Genomic DNA, 25,470 nt, shown 5'->3' with positions numbered 1-25,470 from the left:
TTATAACATTCAACTGGTCCTTCATTATAATTCATAAATTACTGAGTGTCAGTATTAATGTTTTGATGTTTGCAGTTAATTGTGTTGATTGAACATGCTGCATTTCTGTAAGGGGGAGGTAGAGGGGCCAAGTTTCCCCTCATAGGAGCCCTCTGGAAATTAAATATAAATCTTAAGCAAAAGAGTCAGCTTGCTAAAATCCAGTTCTAGTCTAGTGATGCCTCCACTAAACCACCACTGTAGTTACAGAACTGAGAGCTTTGCTCAGATATTTCCCAGAAGGAAACTGCCCGTGTTAACACGGGTACAAACTCATCTATTCTAGGCAGGTGTACCTGAGTTGACTGAGGAATGTCTGTGGAGCTGGAACTGTAGATTAACTGTTTAAAACGAACGTCTGGGTGATTATTTAGATTTTTTTGTTGTCATCCTTTCAGGGAATTGTTAAGTGTGAAACCTCTCAACTTCTCTCTCCTTATTTTACAGCTGTCTGTGAAAGTGGCTGTCTCAATGGGGGAAGGTGTGTGGCCCCAAATCGATGTGCATGCACTTACGGCTTTACTGGACCCCAGTGTGAAAGAGGTAATTAAAAAAATGAATTAATATAAAGATGTCGGGGTGGCTAAAGCTACTTTTGATTTAAACACGTCAGAATTTGTGGTTACGTGATGAATTTTTGCTGAGCTTTGAGGGGATTCCTGGATCATCAAGTTCATAGGAAGACAAGACAATGGCCCTTAATCTATGCATGTTATTTAGTAATTTCTGCCAGTGGGGTGTGGGACTCAGTAGTGAGCATATACATCAATACTGGTTAGCATCAAGATAAAAAGAAGAGAATTTTCCCTCAAGGTAAGGAAAGATTGAGCTCATTTTTATCCTAATACATTCGAGAAGTGGCTTCAAAGAAAACATCTGCATGGAAAAGGAAAAATTTGGACTGAAGAAAAATACAACTACGTATCTATTAGGACCTATTGGGGGCTGTAGTGGCATACAAGTTTAGAATTCAAAATTCACTAGAAATATCCATCACCTGCTGAGAAACTGCTTTTATATATATGAAACCCACTGATGTCCAAATTTTTCCATATGGGAAGACCAAGGGTCTGGGAGCTCAAGGGATCTGCCTAAGGTCACACACATAATCATAAACCTTAATCTGAATATGGATTTTCAGTTTTCAAGTCTAATGCTTACTGCTGCTCGTAATTAAAAGACATGTTCTACATGATTTGCCTACCTATAAAGACAAATATGATACTGAGATAGATGTATGTGTGTAATATTCTTAAGTTTTCCTTCCCACCCCAAAACTTTGGCCTTATTGATCTTCTGGTCTCTATATTCATAGCCATTCTCACATTGTTCCTGCTTGTACAGTGGAGGTTTGGGAGGTTCATTTCATAGAAAACTGCAAAAATGCTCATGAAAAATGGCCACTGACAAATACTTTAAAGACTTTTTAAACTGCAATTGTCAGTTTTATTCAAAGGTATATAAAGATATCTTTATTCTAAGATGAAAAAATCAAAATTTGGTAGCAGCTGTTGAATATGTTATTTAAAAACAGAGCAGAGTGTGGTATGTGAGAAATTATTTTTTGTTTCTATTTTTACAAATTCATCTAAATTCAATTATTTGCTGATAAAGTAACAATACATATTTTAGCAAGTAATCCTGGGTCAATTACTGTTACTGCTGGGTAAGTTATATTGTATTCCTGTTCGTAAGACTAGTCCATGGTATTGATGTGTAGTGCATTGTGGGCTCTTGGCCTTTACACTGCATTTGGCATCATTTTAGAGTCACTGTTTAAAACTGTTCCTCTTTTCAACTTGATGTACTTTTATTGACTTGGAGTTAATATATATCTAATGGTATCCAGACTAATAGAGACAACTGTTTCAATTAGGTAATACTCAGTGAAGATGACATAGGCTTTAAATGGTTGAGATTAAAATTGTTAATGTACAACTTGAGGAGTTTGTGTGAAAATAATTTCCCAGATGATAATACTGGGTTTAATTTGTTTAAGAAAAGTTACTAGTAGGCTGAAGTTTAGGCATTTTACCTCCAAGAAAGTGGTTAACAATTTTCTGCAAGGAATATTGATATCTGCAGTTCAGGTATTGATGACAACATAGTCTAAAATAAAGAGGGCATGATATGTAACCATCCATAGTTATTTCTTCAAAAACTTGATCTTAGACTAAGATTAAGAAATGAGGTGAATGGGTTAAGTTACCAAACTACTAATTAAAAGTGGCATAATTACTCAGGGTATTTTCAAGGTTTGGAGTGTCTTAACTGCCCCTTCCATCATAAGGCTAGCCTGGAGTTTGCACAGAAGTGTCAATATATTTTGGTTCTATAGAATCTTCACAGTGCATCTAAGTAAAATTCATCCTCTGGTGGCAGATTTTCAGGCATTTGCAGTTGTGGAGATTGGGGAGGAATCAGTTCTCTTTAATCATTACTCTTTGCCTCTTGTACCCATGAATATAACTCCAGGATTTACGGAAGAAGGGAAACCCAAGGGTAATTTCCCTCACCACATGGGAGAGGGGAGTGGGAGTTCTTTTGATTTCAGAACTCCATTTCCATTTATAAAGTCTAAACTGTTTTCTGCTTTTATGGGTCACCTGCCTCCTTCTTTAAAGAGTAAGAAGCAATATATCCCTTTACTGTAGTGTATGCTTATGATTTCATGAGTGATTAATGAAAATGAATAGATCCATCCTAAAGCACAGGGAAGTATTCAGTGTGTCTTCTCCTGATGGTCATTAGCATACTTACTAAGTTGTTTATTACCTAGGCTAGTTTATTAAGTTTAACTACCAAGACTAGTTGCTTTGTGTTTTAATTGAGATGTGATTTTTTATTTCTAAACATGAACTTCCTGGAATTCTACTGATTTTCCTTCTCCCTTCCAGGAAGCTGAACTCTGTTTCTTCCGCATTCTCTTAGCACTCTCTCCAAACCTCTTTCAACAGAACCTAACACATAATATTGAAAAATCAGGTTTCCATGCCCATCGCCCCTACTAGAATGTAAGCTCTTCAGCAACAACTATGGTTTCATTATCTTTTTTAATTCCTACCCCAAACTCAATGACTAATGTATAAGTACATTGCCCAGAAGTGTTGAACTGGACTTATTTTGGAGCATTAGGAAATTTGGAGATAACAATGATCAGATATGAACAAGTATCTCCTGGAAGTAATTGCTGTTTGCCTACTTGTGGAAAATACTGGATATTTTTCATTGTTTTCATTTTATGCAGAGCTTACCTAATTGAATGTGGCCCCATTTTTCAGAAGTGTGATCTTTCAGGGCCACAGACTGTCACATTTCAGTTGGCAGGGATGCAGGAAAGAAGGTATGTTTTGATGCAAAACAGGCAGCAATAAACAAACAACTTCTATCGTGATGCAATGCGCATGGAAGGGAACAGTTCAAACATCAGTTTCAGGTACTTCTCAGGATGAGCAGCTCTGTTCTGGGGAGATCTTGGAACTTTTATACATCTGTAACTACCTCAGAGAGCCAATACGAGAATGGAATAACCTTTGTGAGTGATACTGGCAGAATTTGGATCATTTTCAACTAACAAGTGAATTTTAATAATCCATGAACATAAGTGTTTATTTGTGGTGGAGACAAGCACTGGATCCTTGTTTGAATTATGAGTCATAACATTCATTCAACAAATGCGACCAGATTATGAAGCAGATTTGTCTCACTTGTAGCTTTTATCCAGTAAAAAATAATGTGTTTTAAAAATTTCTTGGCTGGTCAGCCTTATTGGGCAGGTGGCAGTGATACTATTGCTTCTCTCTACACTCAGAGGAGGAAAAGTAGGGACTGTGACTTGTTTGGCCTGTGGTGTTTACTTTTAAATACTGAATGTGAATACCTTTGGTGACGCTCTCTAGGTTGCCACAATCCCCACCACTTCCAATTGTCATACATCCTGTTCGCTGCATTTATTTGGCTTCTTAGCCCCTGTGGACACTTGGGTTTGCTACCTCCTACTACATTCTGTATCAAAGATTGCATGCATCTCTTTGTGTTTTTTACATCCCAAGTTTTTTTCATTGTTCTTCTTCTTACATTTTTTTTCTGTAGATTTACATTTATGGTTTTCCTGATTGTTCCTTCCCAATCAGGATGGGGCAGTCCCTCTCTGCTTACACCTTAAGTAACCAGTGAAAGTTATCATTGCCTCAGGTCAGTGGTACAATATGTAAGCATTTATTAGAATATTGAAATGAGGTCAGTGCCTATTTTGGTATTGCATAGTACCATAATTACTGCCAACAAGACTACATGGAACCATGCTTTCTCTTGTTGTGCCTCAGAATGTAGACTATTTAAAATCTTGTTAAATGCTTTTGTGAATCATGAGATACAGTGAATCATGAGAGTGGATGAAACTTCTCAAGGTAATGAAAAAAGAGAAGAATGGTGGGGGTAGATCTGAACTGGGAGATGGGGAGGGGGTATGCTGAATAGGGCTGGGGAAGAAGAAAACAAAAGGTAGGTACTGAGAAAACACAAAGAGAAGCCAGAGAACCAGGAGAGCACTAAGCTGAAGAAAGTCAAAGCAAGGAGTAGCTTGGCAATTGTTAGACTCTTCAAAGTGTGGAGAAATAAGAATGCCCGCGAGACCCTTTGATGTCATAATAAGTGATGTATACTGGGTGCTTAGAATGTCTGGCAGTGTGCCAAATACTTTACTTGGGTGATTTGCAACAACCTTGTGAGAAAAGTCCTATAAACAGCCCCATTTTATAAAGGAGTAAACAGAGGCAAAGAGAAGTCAAATAGCCTGCCCAAGGTCAGACAGCTTTTAAGTGGTGCAATCAAAAACTGAACCCAGCCAGTCAGGTTCATAAGCCAGCACATTTAACCATTGTACTCTATTTGGGTTTCACTGAGAAGAAGCCATTAGTAACTATAAAGAATTTTCTGAGGAATTAGAAGAATAAATCTAGGACTATGAGGTTCAGTGTGGAAATAATAGATTAAAAAAAGAAAACCAGAAAACACCCTTCAAGAAATTGACTAGGTAGGTAGCTTTCCTCCCTGGTATGGCTGAGCTGAGTTTTAGGTCTTTCAAAGTTGAGCTAAATTTTAAATCATTAAAAGCCAAAGGAAAGGAGTCCTGAGTGTTGCTTGGGTTTAGCTAAGGTAGAGTTCTGGAATATTTCCTTGTTGATTGATTTTAATATTTTAAAGATAAAAATCTACTCCCAGTGAGAGGGTGATTCCTGTCTGTTCGCAGTTCCTATAGATTGACTTCACTGGACTGAACCAACATTCTTAGAGGTAGACATACAGTATAAATTAATATTTTCATTTAGGGTGGTTACCATGGAAGGTTATATTGTTTTCTTGCAATATTACAACTCTTCAAACCATATATGGAAACAATTTTTTTGAATTACTTTATAGAGTCAGCCCTACATTCAAATGGGTATGTGGCCATTTTTTTCCCCTCTCTGGGAGGTGTTTGGGTTTTTAGAAACAACCTAAAATAGTGTCATTTCTAGTGACTATAGTGGATACTCAAACACTTTAGTAGTTTTGGGTCAAAAATTGACTCAATGAAAAGAATTATCTCATGTAGCTCTTAAAGCATATGGAATTGGATTGTGTTTTAATGTCAAGCTTTATGTAAACCAAAGGATGAAGTCATTTGGAAGCATAAATGTGAATAACAAGGAGCTTTCTATGATTATTTCATCTAGAGATCTTCATCATGTACTGTGTAAATGTAAGCATGGACATAGATTCTTTTCAATCCTGAATCGTTTGTTCAGTTTTAAATTCTTACCCAAGTCTAAACTGTGAAGACAATACTGGGAATTTTGCCAAAATCAGAAAAGTCTTGTTGGCTGTACTGCTGGCTATTAGTGGATAAAGTATAGGGAAAAGCATTATTATTGAACTGAGAGCTTTAAGAAAAGGAAAAATGGGGAACAAATATGGACTAGAATAAAAATGGAACTATGATGATGATTCATAGTCCATCAGAAAAGTGTGTCAATGGAAAGTGAATTAATCTTCAGTCATCATATATGCCTCCTTTAGGGAATTCCAGTGTTAATGGAGCTGGAAACGGTGTTTAGCTTAGTTATTTTGTTTGTTTTTTGTTTTGCACATTAATGGAAGAAGAGTAGAAGACAGGTTGGTTGTAATTCCACTTCTGTTATGTGCAGTTAGTATCTGAGAAACTCTATTATTCTCATAACTTCTTTTCTCTGATGACACAAATATGATGATTTTGCACAGATTTTTTTTAATGATTTCATTGAATAGTTTTCAAAAAACCTGTCCTGAAAGCAATAGGTAAGCATTTTTTTTTTTGTAAATCCTGGAAAGCAGCATCTTCATTGTATCTAATGAATGGAAAGGACTAACATATAATGATCCAAGTACATAATAACCATACATTTGTAGGTATTATATTTTGGATATATTTGCCTCATAAAAAGAAAGTAGAGTGATGTACTCTCAGAAGCCTGTCTAGAATGATTCATGGAATGAAGAGCTGATTTTCTCATGCTTTTTTTTCCTGGAAGGCATTGATGAAATGTAGATCCCACCTCCTCCCTTCTCTGTTTGGAAGTAAGTTTTGCAGTGCTGTATTTCTGATACTAATTTAACATAAATTTTAACAACATTTTAGATGGCTGTTAAAGTTCCCAGAGTAAATGTCACAGGCTAACTTCCATGCTTAAGTGCCTTTGGAAGACAGAGCTTTGTGAACTATGCTTATTTTCTTTTTTGTAAAAGGTAACAAGCAATAACTATTGTTACTAACGTGCTGAAGCCCTCTGTTAGCCTCGTTTTTGGTATCAAGCGTAAATGGAAAGTAAATACCAATGTGTAGATAGAGAGGCAGAACTCCCTAAATGTTACAATGCATCTAAAGTGGTATTGCAATGTTTGGCAGTTGGTGGATCATGAATTAACTTGATTTTCCTACAATAGTTCCAGGAAATCTGTTGACACAGACACTCATTTTTTGTGGTTGAGTAACTGTATACATGTAGGGAATATACGCTGCCATGCCTGGTATGAACAAGCAGGTCCGGTGGCATGCAATCATAAGGTGGGTTAATTTTTGTCTCCCACTCTGTGTCCCTCTGAGCTCAGTCAGTGGGCTAGTGTTTCCCTCTCTCGTGGATGCAATTTTCCAGTCCCTTTCAGAATTTCTGCCTTGCGGGTCCCTTAGTGAGCAGAAGCATCTGTGTTCATATTGGTTGCTTATAGTTCCTTCCTCAGCCCCTGGGCATCCAGTGGTACCTCCAGCCATTTGAGGCCTCATTGCTGCTCCAGGCAGCACTCTGAGAAAGAGTGTGAGCCCACTGCACTGCAGCTTTCTCTTGCAGTGTCCCGCAGCTGGAGAGTGGAAAACACGCATTTTTTGTCATGATAGATTGCCAGAGTGCAAACCGACTTTGACATAGCAACAAGCTCTCCCTTGAACCATGTCACAGCATTTGGCCAGCCAGTTTCCAGGCACTAGAGACTCCCCAGTCCCCAGTCCTGCAAACTGCAGTGGGTGCATGTCATGCAGTCTGAGCAGCCTCCCTGAAGCCTCTTTCATGACTTGTCATCATAATGTGGTCCTCCACCAGTTTCTTAGCTAGTGACAGTTCAGCCCTCTCCCAAGTAACCCTCTTCTCATCTCTTACAGTCTTGAACATTTTGATATTCTTGATATTCATGAGGGTTTAAGAGCCCTGTGATCAGATTATCATCACCTTCTTTGCAAATTCTGCATCATAGTGTCACACTTGACTTAGAATGTGGTATCTGTTGTCTTGGTGCTTCAACTGAAATGTCCATTTTAGCATCCTCTAATATTATCAAAGCAAATAATTTAATATAGTTATTGAATTGGATATAAGTTCTGGTGTCCTGGTTTCATCTTAAAATATATTAAAGATAACCTTTATTACCTTTATTTTCTTCTTTTTTTTAGCTGTTATGAACTTCAAAAAAAAATGAAACTAGCTTTTATAAGTTAGTAGCCCCCATTTAATATTTGGACTACTTTTCAGTTTTGGATGCTCAAAATAGTAGAACAGTGCTGACCAATAGAACTATAATGTGAGCTACATTTATAACTCAACTTTTCTAGTAGCCACATGAGAAAGTGAAGAGAAACAGTTAAAACTAATTTTAATAATACATTTTATTTAACCCAATCTATTCAAAAGTTTTATTTCAATAGATATTCAATATTAAAAATTATTAATGAGATATTTTGCATTCATTTTTCCATACTGTCTTTGAACTCTAATGCATCTACTGTGCCACATCTCCGTTTGGGCCAGCTGACAGCCACATGTGGCTGGAGGCTACCATGTAGGAAAGCACAGCTCTGGACCTTTGCTGCTAGGAATACACATCGACACTTCACCTAAGGTCTCTGTTACGTCTCTAATTTTCCTTCTTCCTGCTGCTGCTTCAGCTTCTAAGAGAATCAGGACCTGTGTTGATATTTAAACTAATTTTTTAAAAACCAATCCAGGGGTTTAGATGAGAGTCTAATTTCTCAGAATATCTGTTTCAGTGGAATTTTCTTCAAATCTAAATGACAAGCGAAATCTCTTGTAGTCATGTCAGTTAGATACAACTGTAGCAACTATTTCATATAGGCTCAGCCCCAAGCTAAGCACTCTAATGGAAGCAGAAGGAAGTATATGGTTCTTGTTATCAGGGACTTAAAACCATTTTTTGGGCAGATAGAAATGCATACATGAAATAGTTGAGTGACCAAGTAGGGCAAAGATTTAGCTAGGCAGAGCAGGTGAGGGAAAGGACTAGTGAAGGAAGAAGATGGTACAGAGATGCAGAGGTTGGAACTGAGCAGGGGGAAAGGAGGACACAGTCACACTTAGGTGATCTCTGCTATGTCATCTCTCAGTGTGGGAGACCACCTAAGAGGAGAGGAGGGGGCTGGATGTCAACTTGCTGAACTCCAAAAAAGGGAAGGTCAATTTCGAATCTCTCTGTGATACTCCTTCTATTCTACTGTATTCTGTATGTGACAGAGTATCGGGATTTAAAATTTTTTCTCCTTTGTATATATCAGTTAATGGGTAGACTGCTCTACTTCTGAAACTGTTTTAGCTTGACCTATAGATAGCAGTCTGGAGACCCTTACCAATTTAAATGCTCAATTGAGAGTCCTTGAGAAAACTAAGTGTTTCTGTTCCCTAGTAGCTATGACCTCTAGAGAATCTGTGTTGTTTCTGGTCTGTAAATGTTTATTGGACAAATATATCCAGATGATGAGCCAAAGTATTTTTTGTAGAACATTAGTCCCATGGGGGTTCCATGAAATGAAGTTTCCATGGTCATTAGCATTTTGAAAACTCTATAGCATGTCCTTTTTATTAGAGAAGCACTGGGTATATTAGCCTGTTGGCTCTTGGGAGTCCCACAGGAAGGTAACCATTTTGACTTAGTTCAACCCAGCACTTCCAAATCCATTAATTTTACACTCCCCACCTTCCTTTTTTCTCTTAACATCTTTAACATTCTTATCTTGGAGATTCAGACTCTGATTATTTTGACATTTTAAAAATCACTTGATATTTCTATGACAGCACCTTCATGTTCTAGATAGATGTTTTAAATCCATATATGGTTCTCATCTAAAGATGAATATGTGAATGTCTGAAGATTTTTCGAGGAAGAGCTTCATCATGTAACTTACCTTTGTATTCTTAACCCCAAATTAAAGTGTAGTATGAAATACCTATTCTCTGAGTTTGGTTCTCAAATACTCTGAAGTATCACCTAGGCAAGGTGGACTATCTCATTCAATAGTGATAAGTTCGTGGTTCTTAAAGGTTTGATGTGATTGGCATGCATGCCATCTGGCTCTTGTCAGCCCTTGGGGGGTACTACTTACTGGAAATAAGAGTACCAGATATTCTTGGAGCTCGAGCTTCCTTTTCTAGATTGGTTCAGTTTTTTTCTGTCAAGGTCACGTTGTAAGCTTATTCTTTTCCAAGTCCTTTCCTAACCCTAGAGAGCTCCACCACCCAGCTTCCCATGTCACTTTGCTGACATCGCCACCTCTGGTTACCTGGACCCCATCCAAATTTCTGTTTGATGGTGGTTGCATGTGTTAAACTTTTGGTCCTTGCCATTCACCTTAAGCTACAACAACCATTTTAGTATTGTTATTCCTCTAATTTAGTTTTGTATTTTACTACATTTTAAAATAATTGGGTGACACAGTCCTTGTCCTGGGGGATATGTACTGATGGTTTTTAATGGTGTTTACAAAGAAGAGATGAGCATAGTCACCTTGTCAAAAAACTGTTTTCCATGTACATTTGGTGTTCTTCTTTTGAAATACTTATTATCATCATAAAAATACCTAGAATCCTGTTTTGTGGCTTTTAGGGAGTCTTACAAGCAATTTAAAAATATTTTAAGTTTTCTTAAAATTATTTTCTTCACTAAATGAAACACAGATGACTTATTAATTTTAAAATATGAATATATGCAAAACACAAATATGACCATATGTTTGACAATATATATGAAAAAGTGTGTGTATATATATATATTCAGTATTTTCTTTAAAAATTAAATTTGATCTGTCAGACACTATAATTTGGGATTATAAAACTTGCTAATCTAGTTTTAGTTTTGAAGCTAATAAAATGCTGATTTATGTATAGTCTTCCAGCCAGGCTATGGTACTTCCCAAAGAACAAGTCTCATGTCTGCTTTGATGACCAAGCCCAGTGCTGAGAAGAGAGTAGGTGTGTATTAATTATATCTTTGTTGATTTGTTTAGTTTAACTGTGGGATCTTGAGGTTGATGAGAGATAGTTTTTAAATGTTAAATATCTTTGTTTCATGGAATATTTTTAAAAAAGGTACTCTGAACAACAGCACCTACAAATGCATCTGTATTTCATATGGAAATATGAATACAAGTATTAATAATTAGAATATGTGGGAAGTGATTTCTGTGAAATGTATGAAAGGAAATGTTCTCCAAATTTCTTACCATATACCCTTACTATCAATCCCTTTTCTCTGAACTGTGTCAGAAGAACTTTATAACTAAACAATAGATTGGGATATTTATTTCTCCAGGAACTAAAGAATGGTCCAATGGTACAATTTATAAAATAAGCCTATTTCTAGCTCTGTCCCTGGGGCACTCTTATCCTCCTGCCTGCCTTCTCAAAGGCTGCATTGTTGACCTTCACTGTTGTAGGACCTCAGTCAGGCAGAAAGAGAAGGCTTTCACGTTTGGTGGCAAATTTTACCCAAATTGAAAATATTTTTATAAATATACATTAGCTCTTAGGGATAATTTTTTCCTAATATCCCAGCTGAAAAGCTGATATTCTGTTGGGATTCTAGTGATTTTAGTCTTTAAATTCAAGCTAGTGAGCTTTAAAAGACAAAGGCAAAGCCATGGTGCTGCAGAAGTAAATTTTATTTCTTTTTTTATATAATCATTTGTAAACTTCCCTTCCAAAGTGGGAAATATTTTGGAACTTTCTTGTTGTGCTATGGGAAAAAAGACAAAGCAGAGGCACATATATATTGTAAAGATACAAAACTAGCTTTGGATAGTAATGTGCAATAGAGGTTTGAGTTGCCCTCTTTGAGGAAAACAACCTTTCAATACCACAGAAAATTCTCAAATTAAAAAAAAATTGCATAATTTGGAGTTGGAATGGGCTGACCTTATTTAGGCTTCATTTCTTTCTACATTGTTTTTCTACTCTGCAAGCAGAACAAGCTATCATAAAGCCAAACAAAAGCCAGCAACTCTTGAGAAGTCATTACATCCCTTTACCAAGCCAACTTGGAGTGTGCATTGAGCTCCCCTGTTTTCATGACTCCTTGGTTGTTATTCTTTTTTATGAATGAGAGGAAACGATAGGGAAATTATTTTCAAAACTGAATTTTATTCCAAAGGAGGCTGTATTCCACCTTGTCAATATCACATAACAATAATTTTAGTGTTTTAACTTAAGTTGCCTAATTAGGAGATTCAAGATGGAGGCGTGAGAGGTGAGACAGAGAACTCCTTCCAAAACCACAGTGCAAAAATATAGTTAATACAACTAACTGTAAAACAGCAACATGAAAGAAGGCTGCACCAGACTGCATACAGACCTCAAGAAGAGAGCGACGTCATGAAACAGGGTAATGTACCAAAGCCTTGATCCAGCAGGACCCAGGCCCTTCCCCCACCCTAGCTCACTGGCAGGGGAAGAGAAATGGAGCAAGAAGTGGGTGGAAGCCTGGGACTGCTGAACGTCTGGCCCTGGAGATCTGCTTTGCGAGCAGAAACCTACACTGTGTGGTGCTCTGGAGGTTGGAGGGCTGGAACAGGCGGAGTGTCTGAGAGACAGATTCCAGCCATTGTGGAGGAGGGGATCCACACCCTGCTGCTATGGGTTGAGGGAAAGGCAGGAGGTTTGAGAGACTTCCCAGCAGTGAGAGGGCTGCTGAAGGGGCAGGGTTTGCATGGAGCTTGCTGCGTGGGAGAAGGGATAGGGGTAGAAGGTTGTCTGGGTATGCTCTGCCCAGCAGATTGGGAACTTTGAGGAGCTTCAGGTGCCTTCTCAGCTGCCTTCTGGCTGCCTTCTCAGCTCCGAGGCCCCCCACTGTGATATGCAGCCTGCTGAACCTTCTTCCTGGCCTGACAGCACCGGCTTGCAAACCAGCACTCACTGCACTGGTGTCAGGCCAGCCACAGGGAGGCCCTGCCTACAACAGCTAGAGACACAAAGCACAGAAGTTCACACCTGTGTGCTCAGCCCATTGGCTCTGATACTGGAGACAGGTACAGCAGACCTCTCCTCCCCTAGGCACCAGCTCTGCTTCCCTATGACCTACAACCTCACTCTAGGGGCTGAGCAGCTCCATAGACTGGAGGTTCTGGGCACTAGAGGGCACCACACAGAAATATGAAAGTCAAAAGAACATGGTTCAGAACAAAATCTCACAAACCCCAGAAAAAGGGCCAAATGAAACTGAACTCACCAATCATCCTGAAAGAGACTTCAAAATAAAAATCATAAACATGCTCATGGAGGTACAGAAAAATATTCAAGAACTCAGGAACAAATTTAGGATGGCGATTCAATCATTAAGAAATTCCATATCTGAAATGAAACATACAATGGAGGGATTTAAAAGTAGATTAGATGCAGTAGAAGAGATGGTAAATGGAATGGAAATTAGAGAAGAGGAATACAAAGAAGCTGAGGCACTGAGAGAAAAAGAATCTCTAAGAATGAAAGAATATTGACAGAACTGTGTGACCAATCCAAATGGAACAATGTTCACATTATAAGGGTACCAGAAGAAGAAGAGAGAGAAAAAGGGGTAGAAAGTGTCATTGAGGAGGTAATTGCTGAAAATGTCCCCAGTGTGGGGAAGGAGATAGTCTCTCAAGCCATGGAGATACACAGATCTCCCAACACAAAGGACCCAAGGGAGACAATATAAAGACATATAATAATTAAAATGGCAAAGACCAAGGACAAAGACAGACTTCTAAAAGCAGGTAAAAAAAGAAAAAAGATCACATACAAAGGAAAACCCTTCAGGCTATCATCAGATTTGTCAACAGAAACCTCACGGGCCAGAAGGGAGTGGCACGATATACTTAATTCAATGAAGCAGAAGGGCCTTGAACCAAGAATACCCTACTTGGCAAGGTTATCACTTAAATTTGAAGGAGGGATTAAACAATTTTCAGATAAGCAAAAGCTGAAAGAATTTATCTCCCACAAACCACCTCTACAGTGCATTTTGGAGGGACTCCTATAGATAGAAGTATTCCTAAGACTAAATAGATGTCACCCAAGGGATAGACAAAGAGTACAGAGTATGATGCAGAAAATACAAAGAATGGAGGAGGAAGAAAAAGGAGGAAAAGAAAGAATCTTTAGGTTGTGTTTGTAATAGCATATGAAGTGAGTTAAATTAGACTGTTAGATAGTAAGGGAATTACCCTTGAACCTTTGGTAACCACGAAACTAAAGCCTGCAATGGCAATAAGTATACCTATTGATAATCACACTAAATGTAAATGATCTGAATGCAGCAATCAAAAGACGTAGAGTCACTCAGTGGATAAAAACACAAGACCCATCTATATGCTGCCTACAAGAGAGTCACTTCAAACCCAAAGACATATACAGACTGAAAGTAAAGGGATGGAAAAAGATATTTCATGCAACTAATAGGGAGAAAAAAGCAGGAGTTGCAGTACTTGTATCAGACAAAATAGACTTCAAAACAAAGAAAGTAACAAGAGACAAAGAAGGACATTACATAATGTTAAAGGGATCAGTCCAACAAGAGGATATAACTATTATAAATATCTATGCACCCAACACAGGATCACCTACATATGTGAAACAAGTGCTAACATAATTAAAGGGGGAAACAGAATGCAATGCATTCATTCTAGGAGACTTCAACACACCACTCACCAAAGGACAGATCAACAAGACAGAAAATAAGTAAAGAGACAGAGGCACTGAACAACACATTAGAACAGATGGACCTAATGGACATCTACAGAACACTCCATCCAAAAGCAACAGGATACACATTCTTCTCAAGTGCACATGGAACATTTTCAAGAATAGATCATATACTAGGCCACAAAAACAACCTCAGTAAATTAAAAAAGATTGAAATTGTACCAACCAGCTTCTCACATCACAAAGGTATGAAACTAGAAATAAATCATGCAAAGAAAATGAAAAAGCCCACAAACACATGGAGGCTTAATAATAATAATGCTCCTAAATAATCAATGGATCAATGACCACATAAAAACAGAGATAAGCAATATATGGAGACAAATGACAACAGTAACTCAACACCACAAAATCTGTGGGATGCAGTGAAGGCCGTGCTAAGAAGGAAGTATATTGCAATACAGGACTACCTAAGGAAAGAATAACAATTCCAAATGAACAGTCTAAACTCACAATTACCGAAACTAGATAAAGAAGAACAAATGAGGCCCAAAGTCAGTAGAAGGAGGGACATAATAAAGATTAGAGCAGAAATAAATAAAATCAAGAATAAAACAATAGAAAGAATCAATGAAACAAGGAGCTGGTTCTTTGAGAAAATAAACAAAATAGATAAACCCCTAGCCAGACTTATCAAGAAAAAAAGAGTCTACACACATAAACAGATTCAGAATTGAGAAAGGAAAAATCACTACAGACACCACAGAAATACAAAGAATTATGAGAGAATACTATGAAAAATTATATGCTAACAAACTGGATAACCTAGAAGAAATGGACAACTTTCTAGAAAAATACAACCTTCCAAGCCTGACCCAGGAAGAAACAGAAAATCTGAATATACCCATTGCCAGCAAAGAATGTTAATCAAAAGACTACCTATGAACAAAACCCCTGAATCAGATGGTTTCACTGCTGAATTTTATCAAACATTTAGTGAAGACCTAATACCCATCCTCCTTAAAGTTTTCAAAAAACTAGAATAGGAGGGAATACTCCCAAACTCATTCTATGTGGCCCATATAACTCTAATACCAAAACCAGGCAAAGATGCAAAGACACCATAACAAAAGAAAATTGCAGACCAATATCCCTAATGAACATAGATGCAAAAGTGCTAAACAAAATATTAGCAAACTGAATTCAAAAATACATCAAAAAGATCATCCATCATGATCATGTGTGATTCATCCCAGTGATACAAAGATGGTACAACATTCAAAATCCATCAGTATCATCCACTACATCAACAAAAAGAAGGACAAAACCCACATGATCATCTCCATACATGCTGGAAAAGCATTTGACAAAATTCAACATCCATTCATGATAAAAACTCTCAACAAAATGGGTATAAAGGGCAAGCCCAACATAATAAACACCATATATGACAAACCCACAACCAACATTATAATTAACAGTGAGAAGCTGAAAGCTTTTCCTTTAAGATCGGGAACAAGACAAGGATGCCCACTCTCCCACTTCTATTCAACATAGTTCTAGAAGTCCTAGTCATGGCAATCAGACAACACAAAGAAATAAAAGGCATCTAGATTGGTAAGGAAGAAGTCAAACTGTCCCTGTTTGCAGATGATATGATATTGTTCATTAAAAAAACCTAAAGAATACACTCCAAAACTACTATATCTAATATCTGAATTCAATAAAGTTGTGGGACACAAAATTAATACACAGAAATCTGTTGCGTTCCTATACACTGATGATGAACTAGCAGAAAGAGAAATCAGGAAAACAATTACATTCACAATTGAATCAAAAAGAATAAAATACCTAGGAATAAACCTAACCAAGGAAGTGAAAGACGTATACTCTGGAAACTACAAGACACTCATGAGAGAAATAAAAGAAGAAACCAATAAATGGAAACACATCCTGTGCTCATGGATAGGAAGAATTAATATTGTCAAAATGGCCATCCTGCCTAAAGCAGTCTACAGATTCAATGCAATCCCTATCAAAATACCAACAGCATTTTTCAATGAAGTAGAGCAAATAGTTCTAAAATTCATATGGAACTACGAAAGACCACAAATAGCCAAAGTAATCCTGAGAAGGAAGAATAAAGCTGGGGGAATTATGCTCCCTGACTTCAAACTCTACTACAAAGCCACAGTAATCAAGACAGTTTGGTACTGGCACAAGAACAGACCCATAGACCAATGGAATAGACTAGATAGCCCTGATATAAACCCAAGCATACATGGTCAGTTAATATACGATAAAGGAGCCATGGATATACAATGGGGAAATGACAGCCTCTTCAACAGCTGGTGTTGACAAAATTGGACAGCTACATGTAAGAGAATAAAACTAGATTATTGTTTAACTCCATACACAAAAGTAAACTCAAAATGGATCGAATGTAAGTCATGAAACCATAAAACTGTTGAAAAAAATCATAGGCAAAAATCTCCTGGACATAAAGATGAGCAACATCTTCATGTACATATCTCCCAGGGCAAGGGAAACAAAAGCAAAAATGAACAATTGAGACTATATCAAACTAAAAACCTCTGTACAGCAAAGGACATCATCAGTAGAACAAAAAGACATCCTACAGTATGGGAGAATATATTCATAAATAACATATCTGATAAGGGGTTGACATCCAAATTATATAAAGAGCTCATGCACCTCAACAAACAAAAAGCGAATAAGCCAATAAAAAAACGGGCAGAAGAGCTGAACAGACACATTTCCAAAGAAGAAATTCAGTTGGCCTACAGGCACATGAAAAGATGCTCCACATCGCTAATCATCAGAGAAATGCACATTAAAACCACAATGAGATATCACCTCACACCAGTTAGGATGGCCAACATCCAAAAGACAAACAACAACAAGTGTTGGCGAGGATGTGGAGAAAGGGGAACCCTCCTACACTGCTGGTGGGAATGTAAATTAGTTCAACCATTGTGGAAAGCAGTATGGAGGTTCCTCAAAAAACTCAAAATAGAAATACCATTTGACCCAGGAATTCCACTCCCAGGAATTTATCCTAAGAATGCAGAAGCCCAGTTTGAAAAAGACATATGCACCCCTATGTTTATCACAGCATTATTTATAGTAGCCAAGAAATGGAAACAACCTAAGCGTCCATCAGTAGATGAATTGATAAAGAAGATGTGGTACATATTCACAATGGAATATTATTCAGCCATAAGAAGAAAACAAATCCTACCATTTGCAACAACATGGATGGAACTAGAGGGTATTATGCTCAGTGAAATAAGCCAGGTGGAGAAATACAAGTATCAAATGATTTCACTCATCTGTGGAGCATAAGAACAAAGAAAAAACTGAAGGAACAAAACAGCAGCAGACTCACAGAACTGAAGAATGGACTAACAGTTGCCAAAGGGAAAGGGACTGGGTGTTGGTGGGTGGGAAGGGAGGGAGAAGGGGAATAAGGGGCATTATGATTAGCACACATAATGTGGGGGCAGGGCACAGGGAAGGCAGTATAACACAGAGAAGACAAGTAGTGACTCTTACTACACTGATGGACAGTGACTGTAATGGGGTATGTGGTAGGGACTTGATAATAGGGGGAGTCTAGTAACCATAATGTTGCCCGTGTAATTGCATATTGATAATATTTTTAAAAAGGCTTAAAAAGATGCCTAATTAGTAGGTGTTGTCTTTTTTAAATGCCTTACCATTTCTGGAAAATTGGTTAAGAACTCAAGACTCTGAAGAAAATCCTGCCATCTGTTGGCTGTAAGGCCTTAGGCAGTTATTGCATGCCTCTCAGCCAGTTAATTTAATCTTTACAATGGGGATGATAATAGTACCTATCCAGTAAGATTTTTGGAAAGATTGAATGAGATAATATGCAACAGACTTAGCATGGGACCTGGCACATCCATACTACATGTATTGTATTAAATAACTGCTATTAAAATTTTTATTCTCATGAAAGTGGGAGTAAAGTGGCTGAAAATCATTGTTTCATAAACAGTATCATGAAACTTTCATCTACCACCAAAATTAGACCCAAACTTAAAGTCTCCATTGTGACTGTTCTCCATTTGCAGGTTTTGTTATTTTACGGGATCAGCATATTTTTTGGATCTTCTATGCAGATAAAGCCCCAAATTCTTATTTGGATGTCACATCAACCATATGCTTTTCTTTAAGACATGCCCAATTTTTGCAGTTGAAGCAAAAGCTAAAACTGCAATAGTGCAAATAGTAATAAAGGAAAGAGGACATGAAAGGGTGAGTGACAAACATTTCCATAAAATGTAGCAACTATAGCAGGAAAACATTTGTTTTCACAACAACTGACCACAGGTTACTAAAAGCTTTTGTTTGCTTACATTGACACAGACCACAGATACAGAAGGGGGACTGACCTTGTCTCTTCATAAAAGGACACTGGTGAAATGTAAGAGGTACTTAGCTATTTAAGAAATGCAGCATTCTAAAATTAAAAGGAGGTAATAGAAACTGTTCCATCAGCAAAGTAAATGTAACACCTATACACAGTATATACTCACCTTTATAGGTGGCTGCATGAACTTGCATCTGTAAATATGGCCCAGTCAACGTCGGTCTGTGTGGTGAGGTGCTTCCACTTGTAGAATCCACATGCCTTTCTTCTTCAGTTGTAAAGGACTAAAAATGTTAGTCCCACAGGACTAAAGCTAGAAAAGCCAAAAGATTGGGTGTTTTAAAGCTACAAATTTCAAACATCACTCGTTAGTTTTGTTAAGTGTATCCATAAAAAGGTAAGATATTAAACTGAAAAGAAAGTGTTCTAAGAAGAGATACGAATTTATCCATCATGCATCAGTTATTTCCCAGGTACTATGCTAATGACTGGAGATGCATAATAGTACAGGAAACACACTTACCCCTGCCTCCTGGAGTTATGTTCTAGTGGAAGAAGTAGAGATTGAACAGATAAACCCACAACGTCTTAGTACCAATCTGGTGAACACCATGAGGGAAAATAGAAGGTATGAGAGCAGAGAATAATGAGGTAGCATGTGGATTGATAGTTGAGGGTGCCTCTCTGAAGGATGAGAAGTCTCCAGCCACGTGAAGAGTGAGGGGAAACTCTCTAGGTAGAAGGAAGACTATGTGGAAAGGTCCTAAGATGGCCAACATGTAGGTTTTGGAGGAAGTGAGAGAAGGACTTTATGGACAGAGTTCAGACAGTGAGGACAAGTGCTGGGAGATAAGGTGGGAGCAGTGGTCAGGAGAACACTGCACGTGGCTCTTTAAGGCTGTGACACCCACGCTGGGAAATAAAAGAGCACTGTGGACATTTCTATGGCTCATTAGAAGCCTGGTGGCTCAGGTTGTCCATGAGAATCTACCTCAAAGAACCTCCAAATACTGACTCAGGGCGGGAAGCTTCCTGTAGATTTCCAGTGTTCTTCAGAACCAGAGGGATCTTGAGTTTTGTTGCTTGTATTGCCTTTCCTCTAATCCTTCTGCTTCTATAGAGACTCTGACCCTTAGCTTCCCCCACCCCCCCAGGAAAATGATTGAACTGGAACTTAGATGGCCTTAAAATTCATAAAACAAGTACACCATGAACATGTTTTGTTCAGGCATTAAGCATTTTGAGATAATGCATGCTTTTGAGTGGACACATGCAGACTTGTCCCTGGGGAATGCCTTTGGATGTCATAATAGCAATTGTGGTATCAATAAATCATTTACTATTTGGACAAGTCATGGCCACTACCTCAGGCACTAGATACATTTGTAATGGTTTATGTGAACAATAAAAAACAACCACCTAGCAACATAGTGTTTGGGTGTGTCATTTTCATAATACCACATGTGGTTTTATAGGCTTTGGATGGATAAACTCTTACTGTGTCTAATACATCTTGAAAATTAAACAGCCAATATTGTTGGAGGCCCACTATGCACAATACATGAAATCAGGCTGCATGGCATGGGGCTTTATATAAGAATGCTATTGCTAGTTTTTAAAATCATTTTTCTGTTCCATGAAGGGAGGGACTTTATCTGTCTTGTTTACCATTTTATCTCCAATGCTGGGCACGTACTAGCTCAGTACATTTTTGTTGACTACATTAATGAATTAATGAATAGTTCTTAGGCACAGTTTATTTCTTGAATGTCTAGGGATTCAAGTAAAAAGTGAGTGATCTACCATCTCCACTTTTAAATAATAGTTTTCCTCTTGACTTTTTAAAACCACGAACAGTGTCAGATACAGCCCAATGAATTCTACAGGCTGTTAATATCCCAGAGAAGCCAAGTTATGTGATTCCTTTCCATCTTTGCAGTACTTTATAGACATACACACTGCCTCACTATGGTCCTTAGACCAATCTTGTGAGAATGCCCATATTTTATAGTCAAGTGAACAGGTTGGAAGGCTTCTCTGTTTCTAACTTAACACAGGTGTTTAGGAATGAGATCTTTGTTTTTTAATTCAGCCTAGACTATGGTGCATTTATATTCTCCAGCAAATATTTGCCTAGGTCTTAGAGCTACAATCATCTCTAGGATTGCTTTTTAGCTATTATTAATTATCCTTTTACTTTAGCTCTGTCTTCTTTTCTCTCCATCTCATGTACCTCTTTGATTCTCAATTGGATGGCTGACATTTAGCTATTTCCATTCTCTGTGTCTCTCAGTCTCTAGATCACTTAAAAATACTAAATTTCAGGTGACTAGGCAAATTGTTTGGACTGGGTTTGATGGGGACAGCTTGTCTTTAATTTTAAGTGGATGTTGTTTGACCAAAACACTTCTACCTAGGAAAAAGGTGAATCTGGCGATGAATGTGGGAGCCTAGCTATAATTGAGCTGTGAATAGAGTAAGAGAATGTGGTCCCGATGGAGCCTTAGAACACACAGGCACCGAGAATCTGGACATAGAAATGAATATACTGCTGCTGTGTCATTCTTCTCTGATGTAATTTCTGTAAGCCTGAAGTTAGATTCAGGTGTACTGCAGTGTGTGTTCAGGGAAGGCTGAGAACTGGTTTTCTTTTATGATCAGTTTTTGTCTTCTTGATGCACGTATCAGGAGACTTGTAGTTTCATAGTTTCATGCTTATAAAAATGACTGGGAATTAAGAACAGGAGAACAGTCTCCTCTATAGCATGAACTCCATGAGAATAGATATTTTTGTCTGCTTAGTCACAGTGTCTACAGTAGTGCTGACACATAGTAGATGATCAGCAAATATTTGTTGAATAAAAAGAATGGGTCTGACATACATCCAGCCTATCACTTTAAGCAAACAGGACTGGGTTCAGAGGGGACTGAATGGTTTTCTGGTGTGTTGCTGTAATGATTTCTGGGCTACCTCGGCCTCACTCAGTGGAAGCAAACAAGCTGAATCAGTGGTGTTTGATTCTTGTCTGCACCCCTGTAGGAGGGCATGAAGTTCCACTCACTGCTTCAGTGGTAGCCTCCTACCTCTCTGTTCTTGATTATGAAATTATAACTAGCTTTAGTTTAACTCTATAGGACAGAGTAGTAACTGTAGCTAATCTGAAGCTAAAAATAGGGGGGTAAACATGAGAAAAATTAAGATGGATTGCTTTGGGTTGCCTGAAGTGACATGGATTAATATGCTATCAATTTTCTTACCCTGAGAAACATTTGGTCACAAGAAGATCTGGCTTTCAGAAGAAATTCAAATTTGGGTGTGTGGCTTTTGGCATAGTCTAGCATCATTGGAATGGTCTAAGTAGATTTTGTTTCTTTTTTCCCAGGCCTTACAGTGGTTGCCCAATTCAGTGTGTTGACTGTAGGGTTATCTGTCATCCATAGGCTAAGCACTATCTTGCCAAATCCCATTGAAGAGCCAATTTACAGAGTGCACTTGGGACAGTATATAATACTATGCAAAGCATCTCAGAAAGCCTGAAACGCTAATGTCAGAGGGGACATAATGTGAAATTTTCAAGGAGAGGCTGAGAAAGAGACAGATTGATTGATTGATCTCTGAAGGTCAACAATATAATTCATGTTTCATATTGCTAAGAAACTGAAGACTTTTAACAGATGCTTTTCAGTTGCCCCAAGAAATACAAATGTCATGTTTGTTAGATTTTCAAGAATGAATGGTCCAAAGGACTGTGTTTTCTTTTAGCCATGATGCGTGCATTGTGGCTGTATGTTCTCCTTTGACAGCATCACAGTATGGGTAGATATGAGGATCTGTTGGCCGAGAAGCAACTGGGAAAAATGGAGGGGAAGAAGAAGAAAATTAAAAGAAGATGTTGGATTGAGAAATAACAAGAAGTGTGGATATTTCAGGCTTTCTCTTTTAACTTTAGTTATTGCAAAAAAAAGAAGAGAGAGAAAAAAAACAGAAGTGTCATAATCTATCTCTTCAATTTCAAAATTTACATTTTGTAGTTATCCACTAATTCCCGTTTCTTTTTCAAACTATAATTTATACAGTTGTAAACATATTTCAGAAACTTCACTAAGTAAGTATAAAATGTTATCATGAGATTTGTAGCAAGTATTCTCATGCAAAATATTTCAAAGCAGTTACTGGGCAGGCAAATTACTGTCTTGAGAAACACGGATGATTCCTTCCATCACAAGTTTATCCTTAGATTCTTATTACTTAGGCTCTTTCCCCCTGTTATCCTTTAATTCATTCCATCTTAGAATAACATTTGTCTTAATATAGGACTGATTTTAGAATAAGTAACTTATTTATTTAATGGGCTCCTTTTTACCTTCAGGAAGCTAATTCTAATGATAACTCTCTTAGTCCTAATGGTTGTTTAAAAGATACGCACTCTGCCACACTTAGAGAAATTTAAAATCATTGAATCTAAATATGCATGGACTTGATTAAGTATGAAAGAGGTATTCACTGACGAGGAGAACTTTATAGGATATGGAGCCTGGAAGAGTCTGATTTATAATTTAAGTTTTCTTTCCTTAACACTTTGTGAAGGGCTAGGGACAGAGCGCTCTTTTCTTACATAGTTGTCTGGATCAATGTGGACTGAGATAAGACCTGTAGATGAGTCTAAGAATTATGCATCTAAGTCAGGAGATTGCTAAAAATATTCTCCTCATTGTTTTTCAGAGTCCTGAACTATTCCAAACACCCAGAGGTTTCAAGAGGCTAGCTTCTGGGAAGTTGAGACTCAATAGAATATGAAAAAAAACAGCTCTCCTTCTTCCCTGCTTTTTTGAGAGGGTGGTAGAAATCTATGTTTAATTTTATGTAGTTAAAACCACAATTAAAAGATGAAAAGAAGAGCCATTATTAAAATTAAACAACAGACCTAGAAGTAATCATCTATTTTGCTTCCTGCATGGAATTAATCCTTAAATTCAATTAGCATGGTATTTTTAGGAATTGATTTTGCCAGGAAATTGTCCATTACAAGCATGTAAAGAATAACTTTTTTTATCATTCCCTGCTGTGAGTGCTACATTCAGACATTTATCATTACAACAGGACTTTCCAGTGCTCCCCTGGAGACCTCTGGTTCCTCACACTGTGTTTTCCCTGCCTGCCCTCCTTTCAAAGCTGTGTCACCACTCACATACATGGTCTCCGAACGTGTCTACAAGCTTTAACAAGGTGGAGATGCATTTTTGCAGCCGCCATGTTTCACTTAAAAATAAATCAGAGGATGCTTTTTGGAGAGCACAGGTCTAGGAATAGAACATTAACAAAGGATATATCAAACCGCAAACACTCCTAGTCAGTCCAAATCACAGTGTTTCCATATAGCCTAAAAAATAACATCATTACCAGCAAAAGTATTGTCTTGTCCATAACATTCAGTCATTATCCCTTTGAACATAGTTTCTGAGCATGCATGTTGGAGGTAGGTATCTTGTGCTTCTTTCCTTGAAGATTTTAATTTTCTTCCCCATTTTTCTTTTTTAACAAATGAGCTAACAATGAATTTGAGCCATTTGCCTACCTTAGTAGGTTTTATTTTAAATATTTTTTTTTCTTCTCAAATCTTGAACTAGCAGAATCACTTCTGATTCCCTTTTGCTCATCCTTGGCCAAAAATACATATTCAAATCTTCAAGTTCTTATAGACAGTGTGTTCTGAGATATTTGTTGGCTTAAAGAACAATATTATTTTAGTAACAACTATGTAGTAACAGCCTAATTTCTTTTTGAATTGAGTTGTTAAGCTGTACAAATCAGTCATTTGGTGCCACCTGAAGACTACTTTTACAACGAAATACATGCCATAAATGTACTATTGCATAAATGCAAGCAAGACGATCAGGCTGTGTTAGCCAGCTCACTTCCTAAATTTCTTTAATTAATTCATGCATTATGGAGAGTCACCAACACATGAAATATAAAAGTAAAAGTAATCACAAGCTGCTTCCCATAGAAATTTCCAGGGAAGGAGAGGCCATGAGCATTCTTAGGTCCACTTGATTCAAGAAAGAACAGGCTTTGCTTATTTAAGCGGCTTGTTCTGCTGTTTCCTGATTGCATTCTTATTGTGAGACTGCCAGAGTGTATTACAATGGGCAAAAAGGGGAAAGAATGAAGTATAATTTAAGGGGGCCAGGAAAGAGTGGTGGAAGATGTTTGAATGTTCCCTTGGAATTAATCAGTGGTTCATAAACCTAAAATACTTCTTTATCTCGAGAACTGAGTTTTTGGCCCAGTTACACAGGAGAAAATTTTAGTAGGCTTGAGAAAGGAAAAACCTTGGTTCACATAAATTTGTACACAAATTCCTTTATCATGGGAGAATTGTAATTGGGGGTCAGAATCTTGAGAATATGACTGTGACCTAGTTACTCCCGCACCGCAAGTGCTCATAGGAGGTACTGGCTAGACCTGAAAATAATAAATTAAGAGATTCCAGCTGGGATATGATGAAAGCATTTTTGGGGAATCTCTGTATCTTGGCTGGG

The 25,470-nt window shown here is 37.7% G+C and overlaps 1 protein-coding gene across 4 annotated transcripts in view; it reads left to right on the top strand.

Moving 5' to 3' along the window:
* Positions 1-25,470, top strand: part of FBN1 (fibrillin 1) — a 236,413-nt gene that overhangs the window by 52,453 nt on the left and 158,490 nt on the right. For all 4 annotated transcript variants that reach the window (XM_073211771.1, XM_073211772.1, XM_017680284.3 and 1 more), the window contains one exon: positions 487-582. In XM_073211771.1, coding sequence (XP_073067872.1) covers positions 487-582 — 96 coding nt within the window. The remainder of the gene's footprint in view (positions 1-486; positions 583-25,470) is intronic.

Source organism: Manis javanica, chromosome 8 (assembly GCF_040802235.1).
Source record: "Manis javanica isolate MJ-LG chromosome 8, MJ_LKY, whole genome shotgun sequence".
Classification (NCBI taxonomy): Eukaryota; Metazoa; Chordata; class Mammalia; order Pholidota; family Manidae; genus Manis; species Manis javanica.
This window is presented reverse-complemented; position numbering and strand designations above follow the sequence as displayed.